At 35.0% G+C, this 15,694-nt stretch overlaps 1 protein-coding gene across 2 annotated transcripts in view; it reads right to left on the bottom strand.

The window, feature by feature from the left end:
• LOC136025351 (tetraspanin-11-like) overlaps positions 1-8,167 on the bottom strand; it is a 45,695-nt gene extending 37,528 nt beyond the window's left edge. Inside the window, exons 1-2 of one of the 2 annotated variants that reach the window (XM_065701287.1) lie at positions 8,010-8,167; positions 1,851-1,959 (exon numbers count right to left, since the gene is read on the bottom strand). In XM_065701287.1, the coding sequence (XP_065557359.1) occupies positions 1,851-1,943 (93 nt within the window). In that variant the 5' untranslated portion in view covers positions 1,944-1,959; positions 8,010-8,167. Of the gene's footprint in view, positions 1-1,850; positions 1,960-8,005 lie in introns of both variants that reach the window. The other variant, XM_065701288.1, reaches the window with a different exon arrangement.
• Positions 8,168-15,694: the final 7,527 nt, after the last annotated feature.

The raw sequence follows: 15,694 nt of genomic DNA, 5'->3' as shown, positions 1-15,694 counted from the left end.
AACCACCCCCTAAAAATCGTAGGATCTTAACGAAAATGACACCATCAGATTCAGCGTATCAGAGAACCCTACTGTAGAAGTTTCAAGCTCTTATCTACAAAAATGTGGAATTTTGTATTTTTTGCCAGAAGACAAATCACGGGTGCGTGTTTATTTGTTTGTTTTTTTTTTTTTGTTTTTTTTTTTTTTTTTCCCAGGGGTCATCGTATCGATAAAAGTGGTCCTAGAATGTCACAAGAGGGCTCATTCTAACGGAAATGAAAAGTTCTAGTGCCCTTTTTAAGTGACCAAAAAATTTGGAGGGCAACTAGGCCCCCTCCCACGCTCATTTTTTCCCAAAGTCAACGGATCAAAATTTTGAGATAGCCATTTTGTTCAACATAGTCGAAAACCATAATAACTATGTCTTTGGGGATGACTTACTCCCCCACAATCCCTGGGGGAGGGGCTGCAAGTTACAAACTTTGACCAGTGTTTACATATAGTAATGGTTATTGGGAAGTGTACAGACGTTTTCAGGGGGATTTTATTTTATTTGGGGGTGGGGCTGAGGAGAGGGGGCTATGTTGGAGGATCTTTCCTTGGAGGAATCTGTCATGGGGGAAGAAAAATTCAATGAAAAGGGCGCAGGATTCTCTAGCATTACTATAAGAAAACAATGAAAAATAAACATGAAAACGTTTTTTTCAAATGAAAGGAAGAAGTAGCATTGAAACTTAAAACGAACAGAGATTATTACGCATATGAGGGGTTCTAAAAATACTTTAGCATAAAGAGCGAGGTATTTAGGAGGAGATAAATACCTTGCTCTTTATGCTAAAGTATTTTTAGTAATTTCAACTATTTATTCTACGGCCTTTCTGATTCAGGGGTCATTCTTAAAGAATTGGGACAAAACTTACGATTTAGTGTAAAGAGCGAGGTATTAACGAGGGTACAAACCCCCTCGTATACATAATAAAAATATAAGGTTATGAAAGTTTGTTACGTAAGTTAATTCTTAAGTTACGCATATTTTTTACTAATAAAAACGTTCGTTAAAATTAAAAGTTCTAGTTGCCTTTTTAAGTAACCGAAAAATTACAGGGCAACTAGGCCTCCTTCCTCACCCCTTATTTCTCAAAATCATCTGATCAAAACTAAGAGAAAGCCATTTAGCCAAAAAAGGAATTAATATGCAAATTTCATTTTAATAATTTATGTGCGGAGAGCCAAAACCAAACATGCATTAATTCAAAAACGTTCAGAAATTAAATAAAAAAAAACTAATTTTTTTAGCTGAAAGTAAGGAGCGACATTAAAACTTAAAACGAACAGAAATTACTCCGTATATGAAATGGGTTGTCCCCTCCACAATCCCTCGCTCTTTACGCTAAAGTTTGACTTTTTGCCACAATTCTACTTTTTAAAACAATTAAAAGCTTTAGCGTAAAGAGCGAGGGATTGTGGAGGGGACAACCCATTTCATATACGGAGTAATTTCTGTTCGTTTTAAGTTTTAATGTCGCTCCTTACTTTCAGCTAAAAAAATTAGTTTTTTTTTATTTAATTTCGATCTAAAGCTATTAAAAATGCAGGATAATGTAATGATTGGTTACGCTATTATGCTGCTTTTGATTGGCTTCTCTTTCCCTGTGTCGTCTACATTTCCGAACAAGTGGTCGATGTTACTATTCCTAGTCATTGACTTAAGTTAAATGGGATTCCACTTCAGGAGAGAAGGAGGGAGTACATAAACTTTTCAAAAAATTAAAATGTAATAAATATGATATAAGGTAATAAATATAAAAATTTAAATAATATAAATATATATCTAGGAGATAGCTATAAACTATAGTCTTCATACTTACCAGGGATAAAATAGTGAAAAAGAAAAGTATGCATTTTAGAAAGCTGATGCTGCAACACCCAGAAGCCTTTGGATCTTTTGGGACACTTTCCATGGCTACATTTATACACCTGCAAAAAAGACGAAATTCAAAGAACAGTGTTTAAATATTTGACATAGGAGTAGCGAGGGCCCGCCGTGATGGCCACAGGTGGCCAGGTTTCTGTATTGTGTTGCTAGTAGTAGTAGTATATCGCACAAGAACCATCACCATTTTATTCTTTGAAGAAGGTTAAAATTCTTTCAAAATATATTATTGACTATATTATTGGTATCAATGGTATTGATATTGATATATTTGAACAGAAAAAGTGGTACAAATTTCTTTTTCGAGTTCACATTTGGTAGTCATCGAGCAAATACTCAACTTTTAATAGGGTATTAAGTAAAAAAAAAAAAAAAAAAAAACTGTTTTTATAAAAGAAAACAGTGATGGTAAAAAATTAAAGGAACAGAAATTGTCCTATATATCAGGTGAGCACCATTTCCTAACACCTCTACTCCTTGTGTTCGAGTTTACCTTATGTTTTAGTGAGAGTGTGATCAAAATCTATGAAATACTGAAATTTTATTTTAAAGAATGGAGGCACTATGGGATTGAAGCATACGTCATTTAAACAATTAAAAATACTTTGGTCATAAGAGTTTCAACAATGTTCTTTACTTACTAAAATTTATTTTAGAACGGAACTTTCTTTGTGTACTATGGGGATAATGCCCCTTAGCGCGAATTCTTAAAGCTAGATTTTCATTAGTATTTATCTGAATTCATCTTAGAGAGCACAAATATTGCCATATTGCATGAACTTTTTTATGACATTACTTTTCTATCAGAGCCTATCATAAAGGTCTAACTGAACATGTGAGTCCCCTCCCTCCTCCCCCCAATATAAGATTATTCTTACATGCTTCTTTTAAGGGGACACGATAAAATCAAAGTTTTTAGTATATTTAAAATCAATCGTTACTAATCAAACATTATTACTAAATCAAACGTTACCGTGGTATGATGTTACTAACTTATTTACTAAATTGTTATTTTTATCCCAAAATTTTGAATCAACATAGAAGAAAATATATAGGCTCCAAGGCATATCCCGGATTTTTTTTCTGGGAGATTATTTTTTCTGGGGGGGGGTGTATAGATAGAATTTTAAAAACTCAAAATATTTTGTTATATATGCCTACATTTTTATTCGGTTTTCACGAGTCAGACATTTTTGGGGGGCCGGGGGAATGGGGGAATGGGTGGATTGAAACGTAGTAACTTTCCTCCGTCCGTGGATACGGCCTTATCTAGGCTGTGCCATACACATCTTCCCATTTATTCGTAATAACAGATGATAAACACTAAAAGTTTTTATTCGAAAGACTCGGATATCCTACTGGAAGGATAACCTAGTTTGGGAACTATTTAGGACCTAATAAAAGTTTAATTGCCGATCCAACTACTGCTAAGAAACTTTCAAAATCATGTCGGATATCCCCCCCCCCGTAGAAAAACCTTCTTGAAAATTTCATATCCCCAGCAGAAATTCGCTCCAATGGAAAGTATCCCCATGGACAATTTCACCCACAGAAAATACCCCTCAATGGAAAATAACTCCAGACAATTCCAATCCCGACGAAAATTTCCCCCAGAACATTTTGATATGTTAAAGTTAGTTGGCAGAGACAAAGTAAGACAAATAAAAAGAATTTTGCAAAGACATTCTAGCAAATTTCCCCAGTGTAACTTTTCCCTGGAAAGTTTACCCTGGAGGCTTCCCTCTTCATGGAAAATTTTCATCGTGGTAAATCCCTCTCCCAGCAGAAAATCCCTATCCAAAAAAATGTCTGTATGCTCCCAAATAGCAAATACTATATGTAAACAACGGGTAAATTTTGTAGTTTAGAGCCCTTTACCAAGGACCTGTTCGGGGTTATTTTATTCCAAAAGGCATAGTTATCGGACCTTGAACTATTTTGACAAAAATGGCCAATGTAAAATTTTGATTATACAACTTTGAGTAAAATGGGGTGTGGGAGGGGGATAGCTAGCCTCTCATCTTTTTGGTCACATAAAAGGACACTAAAACTTTAATTTTCCAATAACACGAGCCCTCTTCCAATCTTCTAGGGTCAATGGTTCGATGTGATCAACTCTGTGGAAAAAAAGCAAAAAAAGAAAAAGAAAAATTAAACACGCATCCGTAATCTTTCTTTTGGCAAATAAAACAAATATAAAAATTCCACATTTTTGTAGATATAAGCTTAAACCCTTTACAGTAGGGTTTTCTCATATCCTGAATCTGACGAAATGATTATCATCAAGATCATTAGATGTTCTGGGGGTGTTTCCCCCCTTTTTAGAAATTGGATAAAATTTCTCAGGTCCTTGACTTTTGATGGGTAACATTAAACTTAATACAGTTTATATATTTTGAATCAGCATAAAAATCTGATTCTTTTGATGTATTTATTGTTATCAAAACTCCGTTATATTTAGGGTTTCGACGACTATTGAACCATTTCAAAAGTATTTAGACAGTAAAAAAAAAAAAAAAAAAAAATCATTTTCTTATAGTCTAAGATTTTGTGAATATCTCAACGCAGACGAAAAACCTGTAATAAAACACAGTATACCGACTTCAATAATTAATATAGAATGCAATGGCAGATAATGATTTAATTCGGACAGTGAAAGAAAATATTTATTTCATTCCATTTCATCTCAACGCAGACAAAAAACCTGTAATAAAACACAGTATACCGACTTCAATAATTAATATAGAATGCAATGGCAGATAATGATTTAATTCGGACAGTGAAAGAAAATATTTATTTCATTCCATTTAGCCTAAGATTTTGTTAATAGCACAAACATGATAAAATCATGAAATAAAACAGGATATATTTTAAATAATAGCTAAATTGAAGTATGACAAAAGGTAGAATATTTAACTACGACAGTGGAAAAAAAATTCCTTTCATTTTATATAGTAAAAGGTTCTAAAAATATGAAAAACCTGTAACGAATCACGCTATTTCGTATTCAATAATTAAATAGGATATAATAATAATAAAACAATTATTTTTAACCCACTATTTTACAAACACAGAAACAGAACTAAAGAAAAACATCAAAAGACATAAAAATTATTATTAATTCAAAATCATAAAATACCCGAAATAAAAAAAAAAAATACAAAAAAATACAAGAAAATAAAGCTAAATACGACAAAAGGAGGATAAGATGGCGGAAAAGACCACGAATTACTGATTAACTAATTAATAATACTGCTACTACTACTACTAATTACTCACTGCAGCACCAAGTCTTTAATAATACGGAACATATTAATAATACGAAAGAACAAAGAACAAATTAATAATACGGAACATAAATATTGAAATGTTTTAATGATATTGGCTTCCGAATAAAAAAATAATTAACTGACTATTGCGGCAAGATTGAGGAACACAAAGTAATAATTTAAGATACCAGCAACAGTCGGTCTTAACCACAATTAAATGTAAAACAAGTGATTTTAACTGAAAGTACGGAGAGACATTAACACTTAAAACAAACGGAAATTAATCTGCTCATGAAAGGGGCTGTCCCCTCCTCAACACCTCACTCTTTACGCTAAATTTTTATTGTTTTAAAAGTAGAGCTGCGCCAAAAATTCAAACTTTAGCGTAAGGAATAAGGTCTTGAAAAGGGGACAGCCCCTTTCATATACAGAAAATTTTCTGCTCGTTTTAAGTTTTAATGTCGCTCCTTACTTTCAGTTAAAAAAAAACTTGTTTTTAATTTAATTTCCGAACTTTTTTCAGGTTCGAATTTGGCTCACCGTAAATAAAAAATTAAAACAAATTTACACACACACATATATATATATATATATATATATATATATATATATATATATATATATATATATATATATATATATATATATATTGGCAGATTTATTCATTATATAAAGGGTTGCCCCCTCCTCAATACATTGCTCTTTACGATAAAGCTGATAGCACTTTTAAAACAGCTTCATTTTCTAATTAAACTGCCTCTGTATTTCAGCAGACGCTCTTAAAAGATTTTAACAAACAGTCCGACTTTTAGTGTAAAGAGCAAGGTATTTCGGAGGGAGGAACCCTTCATATATAGAATAGTTTCTGTTCGTTTTTAAAATAATGCCAGTAAATCTGGCCTACCATCTATGAAATATACGCCTCCCCCTCACAGAAAACTCATCAGCTGAAATTTCATCCAATGTAAAGTGCCTCTCCCTCAAATTCCTTTCAGACAGTTCCATTCTTGCTGGAAAATTCCTACACCCTGTAAAATTGATTGTGGAAGCTTTTCGCCTAAAAATTCGCCTTAGCATTCTTTCATTTGATCAAGACTTTAATTTCTAATCAGTTTGTCGATCACTCCAAAACTGCCCCCTTCCGTGGAATTTATTTCCCGGAAATCAAAACACGCGGGAGAAAGCCCCTTGATAATATCTCCAGAACATCTCCACATAAAACAATTGGCAAAGAGAATGTAAGACAATTAAAACGAATTTTGTATGGTAATTCTGTCAAACACCCCCAGTGTAACATTTCCCCTGTATTATTCACGCCCTCCCCCCAGATATTTCCCTCTCCAAGGAAGATTCTCCATACCCCAAGCATAATCCCCCAGAAAATAAGCGCTTCCCAATAACAAATACTATACGTCAACAATGGTGGAATTTTATAACTTACAGGCCTCTTAACAAGGACCGTAGGTTTCATTTTAGACCTAAAGACGTAATTATTCGATCTTTGAACTATACTGAACAAAGTGGATACCTCCAAATTTTTACCAGATAATTTTGGGGAAAACATGGGCGTTGGAGGGGATCCAGTCACCCTCCATTCTTTTTGCTCACTTAAACAGGGCACTAGAACTCTTGATTTCCGTTCGTAAGATCCTCTCCCATTAGTTCGATACAATCCCCCCTGGGGCAAAAAATAATGAAAATAAACATACATCCGTGATCTATCTTATGGCAAAAATTGCAAATTTCCACATTTTTGCAGATAGGAGCTTGAAACTTCTTCATAAGGATTCTCCAAGACTAAATCTGATGTTGTGATTTTCATTAAGATTCTTTTGATTTTAGGGGGTGTTTCCCCCCTCCTATTTGAAAATCAGGCAAATTTTCTCAAGCTCGTAACTTTTAATGAGTAACACTAAACCTATTGATTCTTGAATGTATGGAATTAACATACTATTTTGATTCTTTTGATGTATTTATTGATATTAAAATCGGTTTTTTAGTATTTCAATTACTATTGAGCCGAGTTGCTCCTTACTTACAGTTCTTTACCACGAACTGTCTGATTATATGACAGTTCTTAAAAAGGCTAATAAGGCCGGCATAAAAAAGCAGAGAATGTTCAAAAAAGCTAATTAGATAAAGTTTGTCTTCTATAACGACTCCGGTTTCCAAGATATTCCGAATACCCTAACTTAAGTTTAATTAAGTTAAGTTCAATGAACCTAAGTTTAATAGCGAAGGTAATTTTTTTTAATTTAGACAGGGAAAAAACAATTTTATTTCATTTCACATAGATTAAGATTTCGTATATAATTCAAAGGGAATGAAAATCCTGTAACAACACATAATGTTTAGCCTTTGGTCTTCGTTACATTTCAACTTAACTGTAAATTAAAAGGCAGAGTTGTAAAAGAAATCATTTTTTTTTTAAATGCGATGGCCTTTTCTTTACGCTTTGTATAAAGGACATGGACTCTAATTTTTTTCTTTTTGCTCTAAAGCTCTATTTGATTGAAGTCTAGAAATTTTATTTAACCACATATACTGTTTTGCCTTTATTAGCTAAAACGAAATAAATGTAACAGGTAAAACGTTTTATGAATACAATTAAACAAGAAACTTGTTTCATTTCATCTTGACTCTAAATAAAAAGGGAGAGCTTTCTAAAAAAGCATTTTTGTCTGAAACACTGCTGTCTTTTCTTTACACTTTGTTAAAAAGACGCAGACTCTAGACACTGTATTTTGCTCACTATTTCATTATTCTTAATTATTAACATATGCTAATATTTTTTTGTATCTAATACCTATGGTAGAATTACTTACTCTTTAATCCTAATTATCAAACAAACTATTCAGTATTTATTTTCGTTCCTTAACAAGTACAAAATGCTATACAGTCGCAATCATAGCATAAACTGTTACTAGAAAAACAGCATTTATTAAGGCATCGTAACTTGGCAAAACTTCAGCCGGTAAACTGAGATCTTTCCTCCCATGTTTTAAAAAGAAACCTAACTACGCGTTAGCATCGCGCTTTCTAAGATTTAATAAGAGGTTATTTTGCAAGATCTCAAATTGCTGTCATAATCCTAGCTAGCCAAAATCCAAACATTAACAAGAGTTGCTATTGGAACCTCTTTTTTTTGCTTTTTCCCCAATTCTTTAAGAAAGAATGCTGAAACACAAGGGCCTTTGAATTCGAATAAATAGGTTTTTTAAGGCGTTAAAAACTTTAAAGTAACAAATTAGGGATTGAGGGGGGGGAACTCCCTTCATACACGGAATAATTTTTGATTGTTTTAAGTATTAACGTTAATCCTTACTTTCAGTCGAAAATATATGTTGTACATCTAATTTCTGATGGTTTTTCAGATCATTCCAGGAAGTCCCCCTCGTGCCTTTGTGGCCCCCAGGGAAAACCTTCCCCCCGAAGTGAAAAACTCCTCTCGTGCTTTACTGGCATGCGAATGTAATATTCTTATCTACATATAAGAAAAATCGCATCAGGAGGGACAATACTACCCCCCTCCCAGGAACAATAGTAAAGGCCCAGACACACAATATACACTGAAATCAAGTGATGTTAGACAACAATTCCCGAAAACGCATTCTCAATAAGACTTTTGAAAATTTGGCCATTGCGATCGGATACCACTTTTAGCTATCCCCCTTCTACCTATAAAATACCCCATAAACCCCTTCTTCATAAAAAGCTAACGAGCACTTGTGAATCATTTTATTATGAAGCAAATCAGATTGACTAAATGAAGAATTAAAATAAATGCAAGAAATATTCTTCTTTAATAAGAGGGGAGGTTAATGCCCTGCAGCCCCCTTATTAAGCATAAGTCTGAATAAAGGGAACTGAAAAATAAATCCCTAAACCCTCCCCTAAAGACACATTTATGTGATAAACTTTCCATATTTATGTGATATCTTTAGAACGGCTCACCGTATCTAGCTGAAGCTTCCACGGTATAATGAGGGGATGTTCAACTGGCCAAAAGGCAGCGTATGCATACTACTGCTACAAATGCTCCTATTTCTATCACTACAAATAGGATCCTAGTACTTTTAAGACTAAGAGTATAAAAGTGAAAACTAGAGAGAATATAGTGGGGACATTTGAATTAAATCAAACCACACAATGTACATGCAGATTGCCGAAAGGACGTATCTCCGATATAACTTTCAAGGAATGCATGAATAGGAAGATCAATTGCCCAAAAGGTAATATTTGTGCGTGACTACAACTACTACCACTACCCTTCTAAACTACCACTACACTATTACTACTACTACCACTACACTACTACACTACCACTACACTACTACTACAACTACCACATCCGCTTCTGTAGCGAGTATTGCCAAAGCTTATAATATTGCAGTGAAAATTTAAAGAAATGTTGAAGGGAAGTTGAACTAAATCAGAATATAGTATGTGCATACAGATTGTCAGTAGTTTTCCCAAGATGGTTCTAAAGACAAACCATATCACTAAATCCTGATCTCAACACTTTTTCTTAAACTTTTAAGAAATGCAGGTGCATGTTACGTCATATGCAATCTATATATATAAAAATAAGTTGTCTGTCTGTGTGTCTGTCTGTCTGTCAGGTGACGTCATGTTTCTGTGTCGACTGACGTCATAAAGTTAGTTGTCGTCATTTTTGCTATGACGGTGACGTCATTAAAGATATTTAAGACATATATGTTCACGTAGAAATCTATTAATGTTTAAGTTTAAAATGACTGATGAACTTACAATGGCAAAAGCCGATGAAGATGCTCAAAGAGTCTATGCCAAAAAACTTGCTGCTGATAGAGAAAGTCAGAAAAGAAACCGTGCCGAGGAATCAAAAGAACAGCAAGGAAACAGGCTTGAGGCTAAAGAACGCAAAACCACGCAGTTAGATGAAGATCCACCTGGACAGCGAGAGTCAAAACATAACAAAACTGAAAATAATAGCGATGATGATTGGGTTTGGGATTTTGACTTGGATAAGGTCATCAATGCCTACCAGATTTTAGTTAAAAAAAACAAAGGTTCGGCGATATGTATTTCATAGTGAAGCCAGTCAGTCGACGGCCAACCTACCATCTTTAAAGATACCACGATAGGAAGACTCTACACCGTTCACCCCAATCAACATGAATGCTTCTTCTCTACACCGTTCACCCCCATCAACATGAATGCTTCTTTCTACGCCTGCTTTTGGTGAATGTACCCGGTCCGACATCCTTTGAGTATTTGAGAACTGTAAACGGTAATATACATGACACTTACCGTTGTGCATGCCAAGCTCTAAATTTATTGGAGAATGACCAACACTGGGATAACTGCATCAATGACGCGTGCGAAACGTCAACCCCAAGTCAAATTCGTGCATTGTTTGGCATCATTTTACTGTCGTCATTTTTGCTATGACGGTGACGTCATTAAAGATATTTAAGACGTATATGTTCACGTAGAAATCTATTAATGTTTAAGTTTAAAATGACTGATGAACTCACAATGTCAAAAGCCGATGAAGATGCTCAAAGAGTCTATGCCAAAAAACTTGCTGCTGATAGAGAAAGTCAGAAAAGAAAGCGTGCCGAGGAATCAAAAGAACAGCAAGGAAACAGGCTTGAGGCTAAAGAACGCAAAACCGCGCAGTTAGATGAAGATCCACCTGGACAGCGAGAGTCAAAACATATCAAAACTGAAAATGATAGCGATGATGATTGGGTTTGGGATTTTGACTTGGATAAGGTCTTCAATGCCTACCAGATTTTAGTTAAAAAAACAAAGGTTCGGCGATATTTATTTCATAGTGAAGCCAGTCAGTCGACGGCCAACCTACCATCTTCAAAGATACCACGATAGGAAGACTCTACACCGTTCACCCCAATCAACATGAATGCTTCTTTCTACGCCTGCTTTTGGTGAATGTACCCGGTCCGACATCCTTTGAGTATTTGAGAACTGTAAACGGTACTATACATGACACTTACCGTAGTGCATGCCAAGCTCTGAATTTATTGGATAATGACCAACACTGGGATAACTGCATCAATGACGCGTGCGAAACGTCAACCCCAAGTCAAATTCATGCATTGTTTGGCATCATTTTAACAACTTGCTCTCCATCAGCTCCTACAGAGCTATGGGAAAAATATAAGTCAAAAATGTCCGAAGATATACTCCATCAAAACAGTTAGAGACGTCAGATATGACTTTTGATTTTACATCAGAAATTTATAACTACACTTTAGTTATTATAGAAGATTTGTGCGTACGTATGGCAAACAAACCTCTTCAGGATTTGGGAATGCCTTCACCTAACCGTATCGCTGCTGTTTCGACATGTGTAGAATTGGATTGTGAACAAAGTTACAGTACGAGTGATCTATTGTCGTATGTACAAAATAACATTTCCAAGTTAACGTCGGAACAAAAAGACATTTATGATACGATAATGCATTGTGTCGATAACAACGTTGGAGAAATTTTCTTTTTGGATGCGACAGGAGGTACTGGTAAAACGTTTGTGATAAAACTGATTCTGGCGTCAATTCGATCAAAAAATGATATAGCGTTGGCAATTGCGTCGTCCGGAATAGCCGCAACATTGCTGCCTGGTGGAAGAACTGCTCATTCCGCTTTGAAATTGCCTCTGAATTTGTATTCTACAGAAACTCCCACGTGCAATATTTCCAAATCATCTGGGATGGGTAAAGTATTGCAGCAATGCAAACTTATTATTTGGGATGAGTGCACAATGGCGCACAAAAAATCGCTCGAGGTTCTGGATCAATGCTTGAAAGATTTGAGAGGGAAGTCGAAACCCTTTGGCAGCACATTAATATTGCTTGCGGGAGATTTCAGGCAAACATTACCTATAATACCTAGATCAACTCCTGCAGAGGAAATGAATGCTTGCCTAAAAATTCTAATTTATGGGCACACGTAAAAATATTAAATTTAACTACAAATATGCGTGTCCGATTGCAAAACGATGCCTCTGGTCAAACATTTTCAGATCAATTGCTGGCAATTGGAAACGGAAAGCTCCCAGTAGACTCAATTTCAGGACGTATACAACTATCTGCTGATTTTTGTAATGTAGTGACGTCCCAAAATGAATTGATTGAAAAAGTATTTCCGAATATTCTAAAAAATTATAAAAATAATAAATGGCTAAGTGAAAGAGCGATTCTCGCACCCAAAAATATAGACGTCCACGAAATCAACAACATTGTTTTGACCAAGATTCGAGACCAGGCAGTCCTTTACAAGTCAGTCGACACAGTTTTGGAACCAAATGAAGCGGTTAATTATCCATCTGAATTTTTAAATTCCATAGATCTTTCAGGGTTTCCACCACACGTGCTACAACTAAAAATAGGCGTACCAATAATACTTTTAAGAAATATCAACCCACCAAAGCTTTGCAATGGCACGCGACTTGCCGTAAAAAAAACAATGGAAAACCTAATAGAGACCAAAATCTTGACAGGGCCTTTTGAGGGTGATGCTGTTCTTATTCCTCCCATTCCGATGATTCCAACGGATCTGCCTTTTCAATTTAAAAGATTGCAATTCCCAATTCGATTAGCATTTGCAATCACCATTAACAAAGCTCAAGGTCAATCATTAGAAAAATGTGGTATAGATCTTAATACTGATTGTTTTTCCCATGGACAATTGTACGTTGCATGTTCGAGGGTCGGTAAACCTGACAATCTATTTATATGCAGCGACAATTGGACAGCGAAGAATGTTGTATATTCGCAAGTTTTACGCAGTTAATTTGTATTGTTTTATATCTATCTATCTATCTATATAAAAACGAGTTGTGTGTATGCATGTTTGTTTGTTTGTAAAAAGAGAGTTTGCATATGACGTCATTATTAGTACATACGGCTTTGTATATGCACAGACAATGGGAAAGTCAAGAATGTTGTATATTCGCAATTTTTACGTAGTTTAACTCCTGCAGACGAAATGAATGCTTGCCTGAAAAATTCTAATTTATGGGCACACGTAAAAATATTAAAATTAACTACAAATATGCGTGTCCGATTGCAAAACGATGACTCTGGTCAAACATTTTCAGATCAATTGCTGGCGATTGGAAACGGAAAGCTCCCAGTAGTGGGAAAGCCAAGAATGTTGTATACTCGCAATTTTTACGTAGTTTGAAACACATATATAAATCTATCTATATTCACAGGTGGGACACAGGAACACAACTACAATGGCGCGTAACTAATATGGCGCGTAACGACTTACGCGCGCGGGGGGGCTTGGGGGGGGCGCGAAGCGCCCCACCATCTAGGTGTTGGGATGGCGCGAAGCGCCACCCCAACAGCTAGTCTATATATATAAAAATAAGTTGTCTGTGTGTGTGTTTGTCGAGTTACGTCATGTTTGTGTGTCGACTGACGTCATGTTTGTCGACTGAGGTCATTTTAAGGATTGAGCTGTATGCGTCATGAAGTTGTTTGTCGACTGACGTCATGTTTGTCAACTGATGAAATTACATACCGGGACACAAATGACGACCGGGACACAGGGAATATAAATGACGACCGGGAATTTCAAAGAGAAATTACAGACTGGGACACCCGGACACAAATCACGACCGGGACACAGGGAATATAAATGACGACCGGGACACAGGGACACAACTACAACGGGGACGCCGGGGGCACAGGCGGGATATATAAATGACGACAGGGACACAGGGATTGTTCGAATAGAAATTACAGACCAGGACACCGGGACACAAATGACGACCGGGACACCGGGACACAGGGAATATAAATGACGACCGGGAAACTCAAAGAGAAATTACAAACTGGGACACCGGGACACAAATGACGACCGGGACACAGGGAATATAAATGACGACCGGGACATAGGGACACATCATTAGAATGATGAGGTATAGATCTGAATACGGATTGTTTTTCCCATGGACAATTATATGTTGCATGTTCAAGAGTCAGTAAACCTGACAATCTATTTATATGCATACACAATGGGACAGCGAAGAATATTGTATATTCGCATGTTTTACGTAGTTAAAAACATATATATATATATATATATATATATATATATATATATATATATATATATATATATATATATATATATATATATATATATATCATGAAAAGAGAAATCACCAATGCAACAGCACAAACACATAAAAAAAAGAGACAGAAGGAGAAAAGGAAGATTGTTTTCCTACATTAGTGACTAATATAGACCAGCACCTGAATGAGGCCTTAGCCCTACTCATCCATACAATCACATAGGTCAAACAGCATAGCCATACACAATCAACCATAAAGAATAATCCATGGACAGGCAGTCATGTCGTCAATAAGTATAAGTCGTCATTTACCGAACAATAGAAATAATAAAGACAAATAATTCAGAGGCAACAACCCAACACAAGGGCTCATCAGGAGAATACACTTGTCTATAGGGTTTCGCCACATTAAATTCTCTACCCAGCCAAGTGTTGTGGCTACCACAGAATATCCATAGCATCCCCGTATCAGATATCACCCCCAAAATACATGCCAACGAGAGAAAAAAACAGCAAATGTAAAACAACCAAGTAACACAAAACAAGCTTATCCTGTTAATATATCCCTCTTTTTAGCAACAATAGGTAAAATAAATATGCAATGGTAAACACATTGCAAAAAAACCTGAATGAACTAAACAATTATAGAATTCATCTTTACCATGTGGCTATATTTTAAAAAAATCCGCTATATTAGAAACACAATTCAAAATAAATGGCGCTGCAACATCATTTCTCGAACCTTCGAAATTAGTTGAAAATTTCTTTAAGTATTTCCAGACAACTCTTTTGATATTTATTTAAAAGTTCGTTATAATGAAAACTAAATTTTTTAAATTGCCAAGTTAATTTACTTGCAGAAAAACCTCTTGATATCAATTTTTGGGTTAGGATTTTACATCTATTTTTAAAATCAATATAATTACTACAAATCCTTGCATAACGAAGTAACTGTGAGAAAAACGCTGAATATGTGATATTTGAGTGTATATTACTTTCAGGGAATGGGAAACTAATCACTTCAAAATCAAAATCATCCGTTTTATTATACATTTTAAAACTTAATTTATCATTATCACAAATATTAATATTTAAATCTAACAAATGATCTTCATGACGAGCGCCATGACTAGGTTCAAGAATAAGCTCTGATGGATATATATTTTTAGAAATATCAATGAAATCCTTACAATTTAAGACCAAAATATCATCTAAATATCTTTTATTATTTGACAAAACATGTTTTAAATTATTTGGATTATTCTTATCCATCATATATTTATATTCTAGTTGACTTAAAAACAAGTCAGCTATAAATGGGCTGGCATTCCCCCCCCCCCAAGGGAATTCCCACTATTTGCTCGTACAAATCACCACCACATCTTATATAAGTATTGTATAAAACAAATTCTAATA

Source organism: Artemia franciscana, chromosome 3 (assembly GCF_032884065.1).
Source record: "Artemia franciscana chromosome 3, ASM3288406v1, whole genome shotgun sequence".
Lineage (NCBI taxonomy): Eukaryota > Metazoa > Arthropoda > Branchiopoda > Anostraca > Artemiidae > Artemia > Artemia franciscana.
The sequence above is the reverse complement of the archived record's forward strand: the minus strand, read 5'-3'. Positions and strand labels throughout refer to the sequence as shown.